This window comes from Cnephaeus nilssonii (genome assembly GCF_951640355.1).
Source record: "Cnephaeus nilssonii genome assembly, chromosome: 16".
Classification (NCBI taxonomy): Eukaryota; Metazoa; Chordata; class Mammalia; order Chiroptera; family Vespertilionidae; genus Cnephaeus; species Cnephaeus nilssonii.
In genome coordinates this window covers 21,346,278-21,368,419 of record NC_137087.1, presented here as the reverse complement: position 1 = coordinate 21,368,419, position 22,142 = coordinate 21,346,278, and the positions used below count along the sequence as shown (strand labels likewise).

The following is a 22,142-nucleotide window of genomic DNA, read 5'->3' as shown; positions in this document are numbered from 1 at the left end:
GTTTACCAGACCAAATTTTCATTATTTGCACTAAAGAACAAAGAAAATGATGCTGGGATATCTATCCTATATAAAATAAAGAGGTAATATGCAAATTGACCATCACACCCTCACAAGATGACTGCCTACAACCAGGCCGGCAGGGGGGTTAGTGAGGGGTGACCAAATGACTGAACAGCAGGCTGCATGGGGTGACCAGGCTGGCAGGGGGGTTAGTGAGGGATGACCAAACGACTGAACAAGCAGGCTGTGTGGGGTGACCAGGCTGGCGGGGGGGCCATGAGGGGCGACCAGGCCGGTGGGGGGGTGGGGGCTACCAGGCCTGCAGAGGGGGGCAGTTGGGGGCGACCAGGCCGGCAGGGGGTACCAATTGGGGGCAACCAGGCCGGCAGGGAGGGGGCAGTTAGGGGCCACCAGGCCGGCATGCAGAGGCAGTGAGGGAAAATCAGGCCGGCAGGTGGGGGCAGTTAGGGGCGATCAGGCTGGCCTAAACGGGGATTGGGCCTAAACGGGCAGCTGGATATCCCCCGAGGGGTGCTGGATTGGAGAGGGTGCAGGCTGGGCTGAGGGGGACCTCCCCCCCCCCACCCAATGCATGAATTTTATGCACCAGGCCACATATAAAAGAATGAAACGGGACCTTTACCTCATATCATATAAAAAATTAACTTAAAAGTTATGATGAACTAAAACTATAAAAGTCTTAGAAGGAAACAGGTGTGAATCTTTGTGACCTTGGATTTGGCAATGGCTTCATAGAGAATGACACCAAAATCACAAACAACAAAAGAAAAAATAAATTGTATTTAATAAAAATTAAAACCTTTTATGCTTTTAAAGTTCGTGCCCTGACCAGGAATTGAACTGTGACTTGGTTCATAGGTTGATGCTCAACCACTGTACCACGCTGGCTGGGCAAATAACAGATTTTAACTGATTTTTGGGGAGCACGTGTGGGGGTGACTAATGAGAAATAAGGTAATGTTGGATGGTGGCTTAATGGTTTGGCATCCTGCCGATGGCCACCACCCTTGGTGCTCTATGGTGGTCTCGGCATACAGTCCCATCATCGTTCTCTGTTCGCTGAGACCACCCCAGTGATTGCACACATTGGCCCTGAGGAAGGCAACGATATCAGGCCAGGTTACTCTTATGTGATCAACAGGGACTTCTGTTAAAAACATCTGTTGGTGGGAATAACCCAAGTGTCCACCGACAGATGAATGAATGGATGAACAAAATGTGATATGTACATACAGTAGAATATCATCCAGCCTCAAAAAGGAGTGAAGTACTGACACATGCTACAACATGGATGCACCTTTAGTTTTTATACAAAATGAAATAAGCTACACTCCAAAGGACAAATATTACAATTTCACTTACAGGAAATACCTAGAATAGGCAAGTTTATAGAGACAGAAAGTAGAACAGAGGTTACCAGGGACTAGAGGGAGGGGAAATGGAGAGTTATTGCTTAATGGTCATAAAGTTTCTGTTTGGGGTGATAAAAGTTTTGGAAATAGATAGTGGTGATATTGCAGAACATTGGGAGTATATTGAATTGTACACTTAAAAATGGTTACAATGGTAAATTTTATGTATATATCTTTACATAGGTTTTTAAATATATTTTTATTGATTTCAGAGAGGAAAGGGGAGAGAGAGAGAGAAAGAGAGGCAGAGAGAGAGAGAGAGAGAAACATCAATGATGAGAGAGAATCACTGATCTGCTGCCTCTGCACACCCCACACTGGGGATCGAGCCCACAACTTGGCATTGTATCCTGTCTGGGAATTGAACCATGACCTCCTGATTCATAGGTCCACGCTCAACCACTGAGCCACACTGGCCAGGCTAAATTTTATGTATATTTTACCACAATAATAATAATAATAATAATAATAATAATAATAATAATAAATCATCCCCTGGGGAATAAATGGAGTTCTGGTCTAGCTGTAATCCTGTCTGAGCTGACATGGGAGGAACCCAAGTTATGGGACGACCTCAGAGGTAGGGTTTCGCTGAGTTGAAATGCTAGTTTTATTTTTAATGTATGGATAGTGGTGCTGTTTTTGACAAAGGGTCAGGAGTTAGAGAAAGATGGGGTGGGATTTTGTACTTCAGGATGCCTGGCCGGACGCGCTGTGCCTCCGGGAGGGGATGGTTGGACAAGTGTGGGGCCTTCATAAAACTTGAATCTGACTCAATACCTGCTTTCTCCCTGAACAGAAAAGGGAGATTTCATTGCCCTGGACCTTGGTGGGTCTTTCTTTCGAATTCTGCGGGTGCAAGTGAGTCTAGAGAAGAACCAGAATGTTCACATGGAGTCTGAGGTGTACGACACGCCGGAGAACATCATGCACGGCAGTGGAAGCCAGGTGGGTACCCCCGGGAACCAGACCCCACAGCACTGGTGTCCTGAGCTCCGGGAAGGAGCCCATCATAGATGCATGTGGAGAGGGACTCCTGGGGGAAGGTGTGACCTCCCGAAGAGACCCACTGCCTGGGTAAACTGGTGGATGGGGCTCCAGGCACTGTCACAGGCGGGGGAGTGTGAAGAGGGAGGCCCAGCAGCTCTGTTGGATAAAGGCATTCATTCCCCAAGGATCCTGGGGTTCGTTCCTCAGCACAGGTTTAGCAGAGCCCTTGGGTCAAAACACCTCTTCCAAGTCATTGGCCTCCTCACCCACCTCACCCCCTAGGGTGTGGCTGGCACCTACGAGGCAGCAGGAATTTTAGTTTGCAGCCCCAGGGCGAATCAGGGGATCCTGGCCACCTGCTTTAATAGGCTCTGTGAGTCCTGGGCACACAAAGCAAATCGGGCAGAGCTTCAAGTGGAAAATCACCGTCCCTTCCTCTCTCACTCGATACCAGGGCACCCCCCTGGAAGGGCTGCCTGCCTTTGCTGGCCGGGGGGCCGTGGCCATGCTCATGCTTACGCTCAGAAGGACCCATCCACCCTCTCCTGCCCGCCTGGTTGCAGTGAGTGGTGGGTCCCTGGCTGAGGACCCTGTGGTCAGGGTTCAGGCAGTCCCTGGTCAGGTTTTCAGCCACGTCTGCGTCCTGTAAGCCCCTACTCCCGTGGATGTTCTGCCTCCTCCAGTTTGTAGCTCGCCTCCTGGGTCATGGCTGCCATCCAAGATACGGATTCAGAGATCGCCAAATATTTGCTTGAGGGAGGGTGTGTTCACACTAAGGTCCATGACTAATTTCTCCAGAAAACCCATTTGCTCTGGGCTAGACTTTGCCATGAGGCCCAGCAGCCACCTCCTCTGGACTCCACTCTGTTCCTAAATTAACATGAGGGGACTGGAGCAAGCACTCTGCCTCTTTGAGAAAAGGGGTAAGCCCGGCCTTTCACCTGCTTCTGGGGTTTTGGTTAAGAGCTTTTCAGGCTGTGACACTCATTGGAACCGATGAACCACCAGTGGTTCAGGCAGCACTGACATGGGTTGTCTCGAGGTTTCCCCACTTAGAAACTGGCCCATTCATCCGCGTGTGTGCGTGAACCCTGCCAGCTGGTAGGCCCCCAGCCCCGCCCCGTGGTTGCTGCATTGTTCCTCCTAAGTGGCTAGCAGGCTTGGGTTGGCATCCTTGCTCTTTCCATTTGGCAACAAGTACTGACCTGGCACACCCTGTTCTCATGGTTCTTGGGTTGAGCCACCTCTGCCTGCTGCCTTCACCCTGGGACTGTCCCCCTGTGCTACGACATTCCTGTGTGCTTTGGCAGCGTTTGCAAACTAAGGGGGTGTCTGTCCCACAGGTACATACTGGCCATGTTCACTTCCTTTATAAAAAAAAATTTTTTTCCCCCTTTATTTTAGAGCGAGAGGAAGGGAGAGGAATAGAGAGAGAAATATCAATGATGAGAGAGAAACGTTGATCAGCTGCCTCCTATATGCCCCCTACTGGGGATTGAGTCCACAACCTGGGCATGTGCCCTGACTGGGAATTGAACCGTTGACCTTTTGGTTCATGGGTTGATGCTCGACCACTGAGCCACCAGCTGGGCCATAGTGACTTCCTTCTAACTGCTGCCGCTGGGACCTCGTTTCTGCCAGCCTCCTTCCCCACCTTCTCAGCCCCAGGTTCACCTTCCTTCCTGCTGTCTGTTTTCTCCTCTGCCCTTTTCAGCCGCTCTGCAAAGAAGAAAGAGGATGATGATGATGATGATGATGATGATGTAGTATTATAGTAAATACATAGCGTTTGTTATATATAAGTCACTAATGTAAGCACTTACTGTGGATTAACTAACTTAATCATCACAACAACACTCTTGGGTAGGTATTACTAGTCCCATTTCACAGATGAGAAAATTGAGGCTTGATGTTAAGTAACTAGCCCTTTGGGTCTCACAGCGGATAAGTGATAGAGCTGGGATTTGAACCCAGGCAGTCTGGCTCCAGATGTTACACTTTTACCAACACGGAACACTCTTAGTCTGGGCTTTATCTTTGTCTTGTCTTTATTGATTTAAACATTTTTTGGTGATGAGGAAATGTGAGGGCTGTGGACAAGGCGGTAAAGTCCAGGGGATGAGGGAGAAGGTTGCCAGCTGAAAAATAGGGATGAAACAGGAACCTCTGTTGCAGAAGTTTGGTGTGAAGTTAGAAATAACTACTGGGTGGCCCATTTTTCTGAGACCTCGTATTGACCTGTAGAGTATTCTGGAAAACTAAGGGCTTTGTTTTGCCCACGAAGCAACTCAGACTCACAGACTCCGAACAGTGCCGAATTCTCGGTGTTGTGATAACATCTTTTGAAATGTGTGGGAATTCCTAGTAGATTTGTAAACCATTTGCTTGAAATAATATTGAACGTACAGAAAAGTTTTCAGTTAAGCACAAAGAATTCCCATATAACCCTTGGTCCAGGCTTCCAAATTGCTAACCATTTGCTTTAACCTCCCCTTTCTCTTTCTACACACACACATACACACACACACATACACATACACACACGGTATCTCTAGTTTTGATGCAATTGTAAGCTTTAATTTTGGAAGCATAAATGCAATCATAAAACATCACTTAATTTAGGGAATTTTGAATAAGAAGTGTTTAGGTTTTTTTAGTGATTGTTTGCCATCTTTGTCAGAGGAACTGAGTCTGTGTGTGGGGACTTTTAAAATAACTAGCATGTTGTCAGAAAAGAGAAGAATAAGGTTTTTCGGACTCTGAAGCTGCAGAGAGGCTGGGCAGCTTCCTTCCCTGGTTGGTCCCAGACGTGGTTCGCCTGAGATGGGGGTGGCTTCCCGTCTCCTCGAGCCCCTGGATTGTGGACAGTTCACAAATACGGCATTTCCTTCTTAACAGAGCACTTTGGGTGGTTATGTTTGACTCCGTTGTGGGGGGCTGGTTAGTGCACCCCACTCATGTGAATCCGCTCTGCAGCCTGCTAGCCTTCTCTGTGTGTGTGGATGAGGGGAGGCGGGCGGGGGGCGGGCAGGGGGAGGCGTGCTGGTGGACTTAGCAGTGGGCTTAGATCTCTCGGAGATGTAGGTCACAGGGAGCTTAGCCGGGCCTCCGGGGAAGGTGGCCACGTGTCTCCTCAGCGGCTCAGGGACAGGGACTCCTGCATCCACATGGACAGGATTTTCTCGACCCTGGCAGATAAGTCAGACTTTAGAGCTGGGTCTGGAACATCTGGAGAAAGACAGAGATGGGAATAATGACTTCTGGTCCCCTCTCCAGGGCACCCCTGCCAGGAAAGCCTTCAGGCAGACGACCTTGTCTGGGAGCAGGCCTGGGTCTGCTGCCTGTGACCGTGTGGCGTGGCCTTGCCTCCTTCTGGGCCTCAGGAAGCTCCGTGGCTGTGTCAGTTCCATACTCGAGGGAGGTCTGGTGCTGTGACAGTGTGTGAGGAAGATGGGGGCGGGCTCATACCTGGGCTGTGGAGCACAGAGTTAAGGAAAAGGGGAGTTCTTAGTTCAACTTCAACTAAAAACTCTGGTCGGAACACATATGAGACAGTAGATTCGGTTCTGGGTACATTTTAGAGAGGAAGGGAGGTATCAGATCCAGAAAGATTGCCTTGATGGTGGTGAGCCTCCCTCACTGACAGAGGCTGGGGAAACAGTGTTCCGGGCTCTTTGTAGTTGATCCTACGGTGTGTGCGCACATCCCAGGCAGTGTGTGGTGGAGCAGGCGAGCTGAAATCGCCGTCCACTAATACGGTCTCTTCGCCCCTTAGAATACCACGCAGCAGGGAGAATGAACAGCCTACAAAGACACACACAGGTGGCTGACTCACGCACGTAACAGAGCGGAAGAAGACACCCACGAAGAGGGCACAGTGTCGTTCATTCACACGTAGTAGACAGGCAGGACCAGTGTTGGGAGTCAGGGCGGCTGGCGAGGGCCCTCGTGGGGGTAGTGGTGGTGGCTGTGACTGGCGGGGACTCGAGGGGGGTGTCTGTGCTGGAAGCATGTGTTTCTTGATCTTTTTGGATCTAATACCTGGTGACACAGGTGGATACAGCTTGTGAGAACCCAGTAAGCTCTGCAGTTAGGACGTGGGCCCTTTTTTTGGCATGTCCATGATACTTCAGGAAAAAGTAAAAATCGGCTGCCTGCAGATTGCTAAACCGCTCAAGTGCGCTAGCAACTGTGGAACTGTTCGTGGAGCTTCCGGGATTTGCAGATGGAGGTAGATCGATAGAGACATCCGGGGAAATGGAGATGGGAGTAATGACTTCTGAGAAGGGGCAGACGGCCACTCCTCCGGGGTGGCTGATGGAGACTGTGTGACATGGACGGATGAGCTGATTTTCTATGATTTTGAATTTAAAAAAATTAAATTATGAGTTTTAACATTTAAAATGTTTTTCATGTTTTAAATACCCTGATAATACCTTTTAGGGATTGCTAAGAGGGCAGTTCTGTCTGGAGGGTTTGAGATGCTCCCCCAGCCGTGCCGGCCCACAGGCAGGCTGTGTTCAGGGACGCGTCTCTACCGTTCACACTCACTGTGGCTTTGCAAGCAGGGCCTCCGGGTGCGTGTCGCTCACAGTTTTCCTGAACTGCTTTTCTCCCTCCTGACTGCGCTCTGCTTTCCCCAGCTTTTTGACCATGTCGCCGAGTGCCTGGGAGACTTCATGGAGAAAAAAAAAATCAAGGACAAGAAGTTGCCTGTGGGACTCACATTTTCTTTCCCTTGTCGGCAATCCAGAATAGATGAGGTAAGTTCATTCTGGGATTCCCAGGCTCGATAGAAGCCCCAGAGGGCAAAAGCTCACGAACCCCTTTTCTTGATCACCTACCTCCTACACGCCCCCTGCTGCGGATTGAGCCCGTAACCCAGGCATGCGCCCTGACTGGGAATTGAGCTGTTGACCCCTTGGTGCATGGGACAGTGCTCAACCAACTGAGCCACACTGGCCAGGCTGCAGTCTTATATTTTTTTAGAAACTTTGTAGGCATGAGTGTGAGGTGATGATATTTGTGGCCATCAGGTCGAGAGAACCATGTGTTAAAGTCAGGCAGGTGAAGGTAAGAAAAGTAGGCTCAGCGATGGAGAGGTTGGGAAGCACTGGGTCAGAGGTGCAGGATGTAGGGTTTGTGTCCCGGAGGCCATCCTCATTAGAGCGCCCCTGGTCAGGGTGCCACCCCCACGGCATCGGCTGGTCACCGGCGCCAGCCCCGGAGAGGCCCCTGCTTCTCCTTTGGACCTCAGGTGCTGTGCACCACCTTCCTGTTCATTCACCGGTTCAGCACGGATGCGCTCAGACATACCATGCGACAGCATTGTACCATAGCGTGTGGCAGGAATACACATTAAATAGTTGTCACCGTGTTCCTTTTCTACACAGAGAGACAGATAAACCACACACACACACACACACACACACACACACACACACACCACCACCACCACCACCAACAACAACAACCTGTGAATAAACTGATAACAGGAACTCTGATAGTTAACATTACTGAGGGTCCTTCAGGTGCTGGGCTCTGTTCTAATGTGTCCTTCGCAGTTAACACACCCCGCCAGGAGCGGAGTGCTTCTGATCCCCACTTTACAGATGAGGAAGTTGAGGCTCAGAGGGGTCAGGAACCTGCCCTGGGCCATCCAGCCGGGAAGCAGCCGAGCCTGTGCTGGTCACCAGTCCGCCGTTCCCAGAACAGGCCCTTTGGGCCCAGCACCTCCCACGTCTGGGCAGCATCCCCGTACCTCTTTGTCAGTCGGGTAGGCGCCCTCTCCCGGGCTCTGCTTCCTGCCGCTGGGCCCTTCCATCTGCACAATCTGTGTAATCACGTGATGTCAGAGCAACACGCGGCCTGAGAGTTCAGTAGGCCAAGCCCCTCAGCACGGTCACAGGGCTTATTAACAGCAGATCTAGGACCAGAATCCCAGCCCCACCTCCCACCGGTGGACTCTCAGCACACACCACACTCACACACACTCACACACTCACACACTCACACACACACACTCACACCCCCCCCCCACACACACACTCTCACACACATTCACACACACACAAACTCACACACACACACATTCACACACACTCTCACACATTCACACACATTCACACACACACATTCACACACACACACACTCACATACACTCACATACACTCACATACACACACATTCACACACATACACACATTCTCACACACACACATTCACACACACACTCACACACACACACATTCACACACACACACACACACACACACACCACGCAAAGGCCTCTGGGATGTTGCCGTCTCCTCTTCTCTCTCTCTCTGGTATCAGATATTGCTACACCTCCAAGGTGTTCAGATCACTGTGACCTCCAGGGTGTCTTCCCAGACCTCTCACAAAGCCTGTGGTCGGTTCCACATGTCACCGAGACGTGACAGTCACCCTCCCTGGGCAGAGACAGTGTGGGACACCTTCCCCACTGGGAGAGGGGAATGAAGCCACTGTGCTCGACGTCGCTCATGCATTAGCAGCTACAGACCGAACGCCATCCCTGTGCCGGCTGGGCGAGGCCCTAGGAGAGACCGCGAGCAGAGGGTTGGCCTGCCCCTCAGAAGGTACCATCTTCCAGGAAAGGAGGCATCACGGGCCACGAGATCCTCGCAGGGTGGAGCAGATAAGCCTGGCAGAGGGCACTGCGGGCAGAGAAGGAGCCGAAGGCGGAGGCCCCGTGGGCAGGCCTGGACCCCACCCGGGAGGGCTTCCTGGGCGGGGCTGTGCTACCTGCCAGGACCCGAGTGGATTGCAGACTCCGATTACAAGGCTGCCTGGACCTTCAAGGTGGTCCGAATCTAGACGGGCTGCCTTACTCCCCAGACGAGCAACGGGACCCGCAGAGTCACTGTCCACTGGGGGGATAGGACCCGGTCTCTGATTTCCAGCCTCATGTTCTTTCCACAATACCATGTTCTCGGAGTCTGTTTTTTTGGGGGAAGGGGAGTAGTGGTGAGAGGAAGAACACATTGTCCAGGGGCTTTTGGAATGCCTGGTTTAGGTGCGGGCTGCTGCTGAGCAAAGAACCACAAATTATCCCAAGTACTCACCCTTCCGTACACCCTACAGGCCAGGCCGTGTGGCTTTCACAGTGAGTGGGGCAGCCCGTGCCACACAGAACCTGCCCCCCCGTCCCCCCTGCCGGCTGACGGGCCTGAACAGCAGCTCTTCCCAACCCTGCCACGTTCCTTACAGTGATTTTCTCCATTCAGAGAAACACTGTCAAATGGAACAGTCATTTTTCTTTTCTCATATCTGATTTTTTTAAGTACAAAAGCAATTTGTGAAACTATTGAAATAATATGAAGAGGTAAAGCAAAAAGTAAAATTCCTACCATTCCACATGCCCAAGGAAATACCCACTGGCTGTTTATCCTTCTTGAGGTTCCTCCATGGGCGTACAGACAGAAAGGGGTCATGTTGTAGAAATAGTGGAGTCGTTGCTTTCAAATGGGAGTTAAGTCCCAAAGTTGGGAAAGAGACATGAATTACATGCAGAGCCCACATTTTCCTGAAATCGCCAGTGCCTGCCTCTTCGAGGCTCATTCGCCAAAGTTGCCGTGGCATTTTCTCCTCTCATTTGGCTCTGGCTTCCTTTCCTCGGGGCTGTGGAGGGGGATCCAGTAATAACCGATTTCCCGTACTCACTTTGGAAGGATGCCTGGCTGTGCAGTTGACGTCCAGTTAGATTTGCACGCTGTGTAACACTCCGGTGGCGGCTGCCACCAGAGGAATCCACCGTGTAGAGGGTGAACAGGAAACGGGACAGTCTGGCCCTGTTACCCAGTGTGTCTGGAGCCAGCCACTCGGTCCTCTGGGCCTCGGCTTTGTCACTGCCCTTGAGCAGTCTCCCCAAGGGCCTGGGGGTTCTGGGGGCCTCCCAGCCTTCTCCGTCCAACCCCATCTGCTCTCCTTTGCAGGGCATTCTGATCACCTGGACAAAGCGATTTAAAGCGAGCGGAGTGGAGGGAGCGGATGTGGTGAAGCTGCTTAACAAAGCCATCAAAAAACGCGGGGTAACTGCTCTTAGGCCACCTGCCTTGGCCACACGGAGGTGGGGGGTGTGTGGGGGGAGAAATCTGTGTGCTAAAACAACGCTTTTGGGAGTGGGGGGCATAGTGCATGGCCTGAGGCATCACGTGAGAGGTCTTGAAGGCCCAGGAAGAAGCAAGTGGTGAGGAGACGCGGTCCAGAAGGTGGGGTGGTTTGACAGGGGAGGCCGCCCCCTGACAGAGGAGGGCTGGGCCGTGCAGGAAACCGTGTGAGCCGGTGCAGCCTGTGTGGTGGGGAGCAGGGCAGCCAGCACATGGATGTGGTGGGGTGGTTTGCAGAGGGCGGTGGCTCTGTGTATAAAATCCACACGGAGAAGAATCTTAAGCCAGATAGTCCAGGGGGCTGTGCAGTTTCTATAATTTAGTCACGTACGTGGTCCGGTTAATGGGAGTGCCAGCGGGGATGAAAGCCGCCCCGCCTCCAGGAGCAACGGCGGTTATGAAAACCACTCTCTCTCTTTTTGTGTTGCTTTTTTTTGTTAATCCTCATCCGAGGATATTTTCTTCCTTTTTTTCTTTGAGAGAATGGAAGGGAGCGGGAGAGACAGAGAGAGAGAAACATTGTTGTGAGAGAGACCCATCAATTGGTTGCCTCCTGCATGCACTCCGACCAGGGCCAGGGATGGAGCCTGCAACTCTGAGGTACGTGCCCTTGACTGGAATCGAACCCGGGACCCTTCAGTTCGTAGGCCACTGCTCTAACCGCAGGGAAAAACCGGCCGGGCCTCTTTCTCTTTAAGGCTGTGACCTCTGCCCCCATGTGGGAGTGGACGGTGACGTCCTGTTATCTGTCCCCAGGATTATGATGCCAACATCGTGGCTGTGGTGAATGACACGGTGGGGACCATGATGACTTGTGGCTACGACGACCAGCATTGTGAAGTCGGCCTCATCATCGGTAACGTCCCCCGTTTCCTCGTCCCTTCCTTCAGCCCGGGTGTCCAGAAGGCGCCGCGGCCTCTCTGTGACTTCGGGTGTGGTCACAGCGTCTGCTCTCGTCTCTCTCCAAGGCACTGGCACCAACGCGTGCTACATGGAGGAGCTGAGGCACATTGACCTGGTGGAAGGCGACGAGGGGCGGATGTGCATCAACACGGAGTGGGGGGCCTTTGGGGACGACGGGGCCCTGGAAGACATCCGCACGGAGTTTGACCGCGAGATCGACCGGGGGTCTCTCAACCCGGGGAAGCAGCTGTGAGTCCCACCCACCTTTCCGTACTCGTCATCTGTATGCCTCGGGACATTTAGCACGAGATTTGGGGTGGGGGCCGAACGGGCAGAAAGCCCGGTGCCCACAGAGCGAAAAGCCCGTCAGATTTGCACTGACGGACACTCCTTTGGGGAGATGCCCAGCTGTGGACTCTGCACCGGCTCCTGCAAGCTCAGGGTCACACAGAGGCCGTTCCAGTAGGTCCTAGGGGTGGCAGGCGGGCATGTAGGACTCAGAAAGGCTCTCTCCTGCCAGGATCCTCCACACGGCGTGGCTGGGCGGTCCTGTCTGGTCCCGTCAGGAGCAGGAACAATGAGAACGGTGTTTCTCTGGGCCCGTGTTGACGGATGAGGGCGGGCCGGGCTCAGGTCCAGCAGCATCCTCGGCTTCCGGGCCCGCCTCCGAATGGAACAGGTTGTTTTGCTGTGTCACAGCCAGCGCTGGGCGTGCCAGCTGGGCCCTCAGGACAGGCCCGCCACCCGGGCACGGACCTGCCTCTCTGATCTGCTCTGCTGAGGGCTTTCTCTTGGCCCCTCGTCATGGCACCGAACCCCCATTTTCAGCAGTCTCTCCCATGCAGCACTGGGCGGCTGCAGTTACAGAGTCCGCACCTCCCAGGGGAGGCGAGAGGGGGGCTCACTCTGTGATCGGCCTGTGGCTGAATGTGCCAGAGCAGTGCGATGAGCTGATGGGCTTTAAGCTACTCCGAGGCCTGCCCTGGAGGTGAGGGTGAGGTCAGTAGGGGAGAAGTGGGTTCCCCAAAGCAGACTCTTCTTGGTCCTTTAGGCTGGAGAGGGAGAACATGAGTGCAGGGAGTGACCAGTGACAGGGGTCCCGTGGGAATGGCGGCAGCTCAGCCCCGTCATCTGCTCAGCATTCCCTCCGAGAAGCCATGCACCCTCTGAGCTGGGAAACGGAGAGAATGCTCCCTGGCCACCTCCTTCCCACAGGCCTGGGCCATCTCCGAGAGAGTGATGAGGATGAGAAGCCTTTAAAAGTACAGCATCAGCCCGGCCCATGTGGCTCAGTGGTTGAGCATCGACCTATGAACCAGGAGGTCATGTTCGATTCCTGGTCAGGGCACATGCCCAGGGTTGTGGGTTCGATCCCCAGTGTGGGGCGTGCAGGAGGCAGACAATCAGCAATTCTCTCTCATCATTGATGTTTCTATCTCTCTCTCCCTCTCCCTTCCTCTCTCAAATAAATTAAAAACAATTTTTTTTTTTTAAAGTATAGCATCAAGTTCTGTAAGAGGTGATCGTACTCTGCTCATTTCTAAGTCGTAACGTTTCCCCCGCCTGCCCCTGGGTGCTCGCCTCCTGTTGGCCCCCCTGGGCATGACCCCCTGGCGTCCCCTTGTTGCTTATTCACACGTGTGTGGTCTTGCCTGCCCGCGAGGCTGCAGGCTGGTGAGGGATGAGGCGCGCCTCCTGTGTCTGTCCCCCTCCCCGAGTTGCCCAGGGGTGGGTACGTGGGAAGGGCCTAACGAGCGCCTGGGTGCTGTCCTCCTGTAGGTTTGAGAAGATGATCAGTGGCATGTACCTGGGGGAGCTGGTCCGACTGATCCTGGTCAAGATGGCCAAGGAGGGCCTTCTGTTCGAAGGGCGGATCACCCCCGAGCTGCTCACCAGAGGGAAGTTTAACACCAGCGACGTGTCAGCCATTGAAAGGTAGGTGCTCTCTCTTGAGGCTCTGGGGGGCCGTGGGGGCACAAGAGCGACCGGTCCCTTGTTGCACGTGAGTCCCGGTTTGGTGGGCTTCTCCCTCAGGAGCTCCAGGGCTTCCTGGGTCCCTCTCTCCCCTCTCAGCTGTCCTGCCCGGGGCTGGTCTCCCGGCAGGGCTGGTCTGCCTGGTGTCAGCACATTAAAGAATGGTCTAGCCCGGCCGGCGTGGCTCAGTGAGCATCGACCCATGACCCAGGAGGTCACAGTTCGATTCCCTGTCAGGGCACATGCCCGGGTTGTGGGCTCGATCCCCAGTAGAGGGTGTGCAGGAGGCAGCCGATCCATGCTTCTCTCTCATCATTGATGTTTCTCTCCCTCTCTCCCGCTCCCTTCCTCTCTCTGAAATCAGTAAAAACATTTTTTTTAAAGAAAAAGAATGTCCTAGTCAGCAGCATATGCTTCATGGAGGACATAGTTGCAGAAGCAGCCCCCGTTTCTCTCCCCTTCCCCCACAAAAGGGTGAGATTAGAGGTGATCCTAGTGGTGAACAAGGAGCTGACCGAGCCCGGGGCCTGGATTTGGAATTCCTCCTTGGGATATCAGGACCTTCTCCAGACTATGTTCCGAGGAACCCTAGCGACTCCAGACAGGTGTTCCCTGAAGAAAGGGTTCTGTGGCCAATAGGGTTGGGAAATACTGCATATTTGTCCTCCCTTTAGAGAGTTACAGTGTCTTCGCATAGTGAAGAAAACCCAGCTCACTTTGGTCAGCAGCCAGAAGACATGTTCCCTGGCTCAAGTTTGAGAAACAGTGGTTAACACGTGAGACAGGACAGATAGACACAGAGGAACAGACTCCAGCCAGCAACCTGACTGCTGCCTTTTGGCCTCAACATAAGAAACCCAGACTTCTCTGCCGAGACTGCTATTGGCAGGCCTTCGCCCCGAGAGGGGAGAGGGTAACCTTGGTCCTGTGGCAGCTGTGGTCAGGCGCCCCGAGCTACAGGGCTCCGGTCTTGCGGCTGGCTTCTGTGTGCCGCGGGGTCAATTCCTGGTCGGGGGACTCCTGCTTGAAAGTTAGGGCCAGCTTGGTGCTAGAAACGCCCTTTCATCTCCACACAAGGTGGCCGTTCCCGCTGCCCCTGCTGTGGTCCTGGAAAGTCAGAGAGCCAGTGCTTCATAGCTCCGGCTGCAGGGAGAAGATGAGCATGAGCTGTCTTTGTGGTAGAGGAGGCTGATGGAAGTGGGAAGGAGTCTGTCTGGCCGGCTGTTCTGCCACAGGATGTACTGGCGTTTGTCCGGGGAGTGATTGGTGCAGAGCTGCCGCAAGCAGGGAGCATGGGACTGTTTCCAGCCAACCGCCCTGCACGTCTCCTGGTCCGCGGCTGGGAGGGGGGGGCAGGATGCTCCTGGCTTGTCTTCAGGCTCGCTGACAAAGCCAGGAAATGCCTGCCTTCCGCTGGGCCGGTGTCTCGCGTTGGCGTTTTGGTGACCAAGAAACAAAAACCCACTTGAACTCTAGCTCAGGAAAGCCTGTCTGTTGTCATAAAGGCTTTCTTTAAAATGCCTGTTACAAGCATTCTGCAAGGGCAGATGTTAGAAGCATTCTCTTTAAAGTCAGGAGCAAGGCAGCATCACCCGTTTTTGTTCAGCATTGCCCTGGAGTCTTAGCGGGTGTTTAAAAGAATAAGAAAGAGCCCGGCCGGCGTGGCTCAGTGGATAGAGTGTTGGCCCTCAGACTGAAGGGCCGCAGGTTCGATTCCAGTCAGGGGCAACGTACCTTGGTTGCAGGCTCGATCCCGGCCCGTGTCTCTCTCACATCGATGTTTCTCTCTCTCTGTCTCTTCCCCTTCCACTTCCACTCTCTCTAAAAATCATTGGAAAAATATCCTCAGGTGAGGATTAACAACAGCAAAAATAGGTAAAAGAATAAGAAAAAGAAATTACAGGCATCAGAATAAAAATAAAAAGAGGAGGCAAAACTGTCATAATTTGCAGATGGCAATTGTCTGTATGAAACACTGAGACATAGCTAGACAAGTGACTGGGTAACAGGAGAGGTTAGGAAGGTGTCTGGAGAGAAGATACAAAAGTCCATTATATTTCTATATATTGGCAGTAATGAAAATAGGTATATATGTTCAAAATAAATCTTTTATTTAAGAATATTTTTAGATTTACAGAAAAATTGCAAGGATAGCACAGAGTGGTTCCACAATCCCCCATGCAGTTTTCCCCATTGTTAACATCTGACTTTACTATGGTACATTAAAGGAAAAAAAAAATAAAATAAAGACACCACCTATAATAGTAACGAAACTGTAAAGTACCTTGGAACCACTTCAACAATAGATAGACAAAGCGTGTGGGCAGAAAATTACAGTTTGATTGGAAACCATCGAGGCAGAAAGTGGGAGCCTCCAGCAGCAGCTCACAGACGGGGAGACCGGGCCCCTGACTCCGAGCCCCGGGGTGGAAGCAGCTGTCGCTCCACCTGCTCAGAGGCCTGCAGTCTCGCCTCTCCACTTCTTCCATGTGCATGTCATCACCCAGCAGAGCACGATTTTTCACAGCCTGACTGGCATCTCTTGTAGAGGAACCCCTTTCCCGCTCCTTTCTGTCTTCGCACCGTGCCGCACACCCTGGGGAACGGCGGGCACCTTTCCCGGACCCTGGGCCCTCCGCGCTCTGCGCTGCCCGGCGAGGTCCTTCACTCACCAGAGGCCCTCTAACGTTACAGGAATAAGGAAGGCCTCAACAATGCCAAGGACATCCTGACCCGCCTGGGCGTGGAGCCGTCCGATGTCGACTGCGTCGCCGTCCAGCACGTGTGCACCATCGTCTCGTTCCGCTCTGCCAACCTGGTGGCTGCAGCGCTGGGCGCCATCTTGAATCGCCTCCGAGATAACAAGGGCATCCCCAGGCTGCGGACCACGGTTGGTGTCGACGGGTCTCTTTACAAGACGCACCCACAGTGAGTCTGCCCTTTGCTGTCATTGGCATCAGTACCCGTCTGGGCTAAGGACCTGCTCCAGAGGTCGGGCTTTTGCACTCAGTGGGAATTGGGTTTTTTTTGGCGGATAAGACAGGGCCTGGTTCTGGGCAGAAAGGTCGGGGCCGCCCACTTGGGCAGTGTCCGGCCCTCAGCCAGTCTCGCCGGTGTTGCTGCTGCCCGGCACTGTCCCCTCTCCCATTCCGTGAGCTTTATTAGTGATCTCTGCGGCTGCCAGGAGCGCTGGGTGGGATGTGTCTGCATCTTCAGTTCTCTTCCTGGTCCTCATGTCGTCAGGGACCCCGATCCTCACGGAAGCGTGGGTCTTAGGTGCAGCGCCCACGTTCCTGATGTAGAAGCTCCTGTGAAAGGCCCTCAGGCGTTACCTTTTTAAACGGGCACCTTGCCGACACTTTGCCTCTGAGAGCCAGAGGGAGATGTAAGTTGTAAGTGGTCCCCGCGGATGACGAGGGCCTCGTCCCCGGGCTGCCTGCTCGTCTGTGGGACGCCTCAGCTCCCACAGCCCTCGGAGGCCACTAAGGACATGGCTTTCCCCTTGTAAAAGGCCGAAGGTGAATGCTAAGCCTTCATGCTGAGTTTGAACGATGACTCCCTAGGACATGGCTTTTGTGCAGAATCGCAGGAGCTTGTCCCACGGGGTATGTGATGTGCAGGTGAAGGGGCCTCGCAGGTGGGTGCTCACCTTCACACCCAGTTCTAGTGACGGGAAAACGGAGGCTGGCTCCCACGGAAGTGGGTACGTGGTGCTGAGGGGATAGGCTTTGAGCCAGTGAGATATTATTATCTGTCAGGGTCATCGGTTTACTTCTTTGTACTTTTCAAGTCTTTGTACATTTTTGACATTGGAATGAGCCATCTTGGTGGGGGTTGGAGAGGATTTCTTAGAAAATGTTTAGACAAGGAAGCTTAGAGATTTGCAACGTGACGTTTAAAAAGTTTTTAAAATTGTGGCAAAAACACATAATATATACGTAATTCACTCTCTTAACCAGTGTTGAGAGTACAGTTCAGCAGTATGAAGTACAGTCACGCTGTGGAGCAGCTGCTACCACCAGCCAGCCATCTCCACTCTTCACCTGCAACATCACATTTAACCAGTTAACTGCCACGCGTCCACAACGGAGACCATCCCCGCACGCCCCGATATTTTGAATTTAATTGCGTCTATAGACGCTTATGGCGTACAAAGCGTTAAAACATAACCGTGGCTAAGTGTTTCTTATCTTAGAAGTAACATATATTCAGTCCAGACACTGGAGATAATTTAAAAAGTTACATAGGGAACAGAAGTCGTTTTAACCCCGCCCCTGGAGTCGACCGCTGTTAGTATTTCGGGGTTCCCGCTTCCCCGTTTCCTTTGGCAGGCAACCGTCCCTACTTACAGCAGACCACAGGCTCCGGGGACGTGCTGTGTCCCGGCAAGTCCTGTCCTCAAGTCCTCTTCTAGCCACTAAGAACGCCCAGACCCTGGGGCGGGGGGAAGGACCACTTGAAAGGGAAAAGCAGGAGTGACCATCGAGCCCTCGCCCTCATGCCAGTCTCTGATCTAAGCGTTTAATGAACGCCTTTAGTTCCCGCACATCGCTGGCAGCCAGACACGGTCATCCTCTGAACTCCAAGGTTCGGCGCAGGCCGCGGCCCCGCTGGGGAGGTGCCGGGGCTCACCACGCGCTCCCCTCGTCTGACACGCCAGCTCTGGGCTCTGCGCGCTGTGCTGTCTCTCCTCTTCGAGGCAGAGGACAAGATCCTTTGTGGACCCTGGATTTCCATGTCCGATGCTTGTGTGATAATGAGAACCCTCTCCTGCACATCACATATCCCGTGGGACAAGCACCTGCGATTCTGCACAAAAGTCTTGTCCTAGGGAGTCATCGTGTGACGATGAGTGATTTTGTCTTTCGTTTCCGCTTGTCCGCATTTAACTTTCCTACAGCGGGCGTGCATGCCTTGTTAATGAGAGGAGCAAGTGTAGAAAATGGAATTGAAGTGTGGGAAAAGAAAGTGGGGGGTGGGGGTACAGGAGGTTCCTGAGAGATGGCTCAGTCCAGCTCTTGTGCCCCCCCTGCACCCCCCCCCCTCCTCCAGGTATTCTCGACGTTTCCACAAGACCCTGAGGCGCTTGGTGCCCGACTGCGATGTGCGTTTCCTCCTCTCGGAGAGTGGCAGCGGCAAGGGGGCAGCCATGGTGACCGCGGTGGCCTACCGCCTGGCGGAGCAGCACCGGCAGATCGAGGAGACGCTGGCGCACTTCCGCCTCACCAAGGAGATGCTGCTGGAGGTGAAGAAGAGGATGCGGGCCGAGATGGAGATGGGGCTGAAGAAGAAGACCAACGACAAGGCCGTGGTGAAGATGCTGCCCTCCTTCGTCCGCAGCACTCCGGATGGGACCGGTGAGGCCTCTGCTGGGGCCCCCGTGCCCTCCTGCTTCTCACACCAGTGACCAAGGCACAGCGGGCAGCAGGGAGGTTGGCTTCTCCGGCGGGTGCATTGGCACTGGCGTTGCATGATTTTGGCAAGAGCCAGAAACTCACTCACACGCTCTTTTTTCATTTTGATCGCGGACTTGCCCGTGTGTGACTCAGGGCATTGGACTCCCCTGGTCGGGCCTCCTGGGCAGGCGCCTTCTCTAAGACCACAGCCTGCTGGGAATTACAAAGGGTTTCTTCCATGAACCGAGCTGGGCACACCCTGCTCCCCGAGATGCTATAGGTTGTCTCACAAACACGGTAAACCGGTAGGATAAACACCCACGCACCCCTCCTAAGCCCTGATGGTGTGCATGAGGCAGACAGGCCTAGGGATTGTCACAGCCGGGCAGATTGGAGAATAGCGGTTAGCCCTTAACCATTGGAGCTGACCACTGTGGGGACTCTAAAGGGCTTCTCGGTGGGTCCTTGGAGTAATGAATGTGTGTGACATGAATATGTCCCACGTGAAAGTTACTTTATATCATTGCATTGGAAACCACTCTAAACCTAGTGCCTTAACACAGCAACCACTCATTATTGCCTGTGAGTCTGTGGGTCAGCAGTTTATGGTGGCTCACCTGGGCCAGGCTCGGCTGATCTTGGCTGGACTCACTCATGTGTCCGCAGTCACTGGTGGGTCAGCTGAGGGGCCTCCCTCACATGTCGAGCAGTTGGTTAGCAGCAGCTGGGGTGCAGGAGAGCCTGGCCATGTGTCTCACCCTCCAGAGGGCCACAGGGCGTGTTCACGTGGTAGCAGTAGGGTCCACAAGGGAGAGGGAAGACTTTGAAGCCTCTTGGAGGCCTGGGCTGGGATTGGCTCAGCTTGGCTTCTGCCACACTGTTGGGCAAAGCAAGTCATTGGCCAGGCCAGATCCAAGGGGAGGAGAAACAGACTCCACCTTTTAATGGGAAGAACTTCAGTCACTTTGCAAAGCAGCAAGTGTGTGACAGGGAGGGGAATGATGGTGGCCATGTCTGCAGGCACCGTACACACTGACAGATGTTATTAATCATTGTGTGAGGTTTCCCATAATTAGGTTGTTGCCAGGCTTTTCAGTAACGCTGGTGAAGTTAGTTTGCTGTGAAGACTGGTTCATCTGTGGGGCCTTCTGTCCTGGTAGTGTGGCTCACAGGTTGTGGTGGTCCGTGAGTGAGTGGCCACCCCTCTCTGAGCCTGAGCTGTGTGCTGGAGGAGAGACTTAGAGCTCCTCCCCTTTATTTAATACGGGGGTTTTCCCCTTGAAAGCCTCGAGTCCTAGGGTCACTGGCTGCCAGGAGGCACTTGGCTGTTTTTGAGATTCTTTCTGTTCTTGACTACGACAGAGCATGGTGACTTCTTGGCCCTGGATCTTGGAGGAACGAATTTCCGCGTCCTGCTGGTGAAAATCCGTAGTGGGAAAAAGAGAACGGTGGAAATGCACAACAAGATCTATGCCATTCCCGTCGAAATCATGCAGGGCACGGGGGAGGAGGTGAGACGGTTTTGCTTCTACACCCCCGTGGTGTGTGTGTGTGTCACACGGCCGGTGGCCGTGGTGGGCCCCAACCCCTGCCATGTGGTGCCTGCAGCCGTGCAGGTGTCCTTGTGGCCCAAAAGCAGCAGGCACTTCAGCCACGCTGGGCTTACGATGCTCAGGGGGTCCCGGAGAGGGGGGCGTACTCTGACGTGTCAGGGTGTATGTCTGTGTGTGCGTCCGTGTACATTTGTGTGAGTGCATTGAAAGTATGAAACCAGAGGACACACATGTGATCTGCTCTTTCCTCCTAAAGCTGTTTGACCACATCGTCTCCTGCATCTCCGACTTCCTGGACTACATGGGGATCAAAGGCCCCCGAATGCCTCTGGGCTTCACCTTCTCGTTTCCTTGCAAGCAGACGAGCTTGGATGCGGTGAGTGAGTCAGACGCGGGGCAGCGCTGACTGTCCGCTGGCCAGTGCGAGCTGGCTCTGGGGCCTCCTCCAGCCTCCGTGTCATTCCTCAGGGTCCGCAGGGCCCAGATGTCACAGTCAGAGGGCGACCCAGGCTTTCTGCCACACCCTCCAGGACATCTTCAGACTCTTATCACTTAAAGCATTGACCTTTGCGGGGAAGTATTTTGTCCTTCAGACAAAAAGAACCGAGCCCTCCTCCGTGTTCCCTGTTCCTCCTAGTGTTGTCCGACTGTGGCACCTCCTACAGTTATTAGTGATCATGTCTTTTCCGCTGTGTTTATGCTCTTGAGTGAGGACCTTTGTTTCCCACACGCCCTCGCACAGAGAGCTATCAGAAGAAATACTTGATAAATGTTCAATAAATAGGACAGAACAGGGTCAACATGGAAATGTTCAGTAAATGGGATGGAAAGGGGTTTAAGGCCACTGCCTGCGTGGGGTCAGTGCTGAGCACCTGCTGAGTGCTAATAACTGGATGGAGCTGAAGGTCACAGTGTCTGTCCTCAGGGAGCCTGCAGTCCCGAGGAGCCCGGCCTCCCAGCAGCCTGCACTGTGCCGGGGCGGTCAGTAGGTTGGCCATGTTCTGTGCAGAGGGAACCTATTTTGCAGAGTCACGGAGGCAAGACCAAGCCTGCCTTGCAGGAAGAGCCACAGTGCCTCTGTGTGTCTCAGGTGATGCGTGGCCAGGGTGGAGGCCCCGGAGGGGACCTTACATCACACTTGGCCTTGGGTCAGGCTTTGAAGCGTATGATTGGCAGAACTAGGCAAGCTAGGTCGGGCAACTGCCTCTGGGAGCCAGTTAATGCAGTGACAGTGCTGACTTAGGTTTTTTTTCCTCTTAACCTTTTGCACTCGGATGTCGAGTGTGACTCAACACGGTTAGCGTTAGAATAAAGGAATCGAGAAAAAAGCAAGTGAGTGCAAAGGGTTAAGGCCTGTTGGGTGCCAGCAGTTGGATCCATATAAGCTTGTGTTTTGCAGTTCACTTACACACCCACCAACTGCATCACTGCGGTCCAATCGGTTTCACTTTCGGTAGTAACAGTGCTACTAAAAATGTGCATTTCTCCACTTAGGTTGTTGGCAGACTGTTCTTCAGGGGAACTAGTTGGTTATGTCAGGGGCAGCACCTTTAACATTCTGTGCCTCAGTTTCTCCATCTGTGAAATGGGGATTGTAAACTGACGGCTGTGAGGATGGTGAGGAGGAGTCGGGCCTGTGGAGGACTATCAGTATTTTATTGGTTTGCGCCTCAGTTTCCCCAGCATAGTCTTGCTGTACATTCTCAGCAGATGTTTACTCAGGAAGGAATGGGGTTTTGTGC

At 53.3% G+C, this 22,142-nt stretch overlaps 1 protein-coding gene across 1 annotated transcript in view; it reads left to right on the top strand.

Moving 5' to 3' along the window:
• The window catches only part of HK1 (hexokinase 1), a 61,268-nt gene that overhangs the window by 26,965 nt on the left and 12,161 nt on the right, over nt 1-22,142 (top strand). Inside the window, exons 3-12 of the mRNA XM_079794332.1 lie at nt 2,236-2,384; nt 7,070-7,189; nt 10,401-10,496; nt 11,331-11,430; nt 11,543-11,726; nt 13,257-13,412; nt 16,146-16,379; nt 18,504-18,808; nt 20,210-20,358; nt 20,657-20,776. Coding sequence (XP_079650458.1) covers nt 2,236-2,384; nt 7,070-7,189; nt 10,401-10,496; nt 11,331-11,430; nt 11,543-11,726; nt 13,257-13,412; nt 16,146-16,379; nt 18,504-18,808; nt 20,210-20,358; nt 20,657-20,776 — 1,613 coding nt within the window. The remainder of the gene's footprint in view (nt 1-2,235; nt 2,385-7,069; nt 7,190-10,400; nt 10,497-11,330; nt 11,431-11,542; nt 11,727-13,256; nt 13,413-16,145; nt 16,380-18,503; nt 18,809-20,209; nt 20,359-20,656; nt 20,777-22,142) is intronic.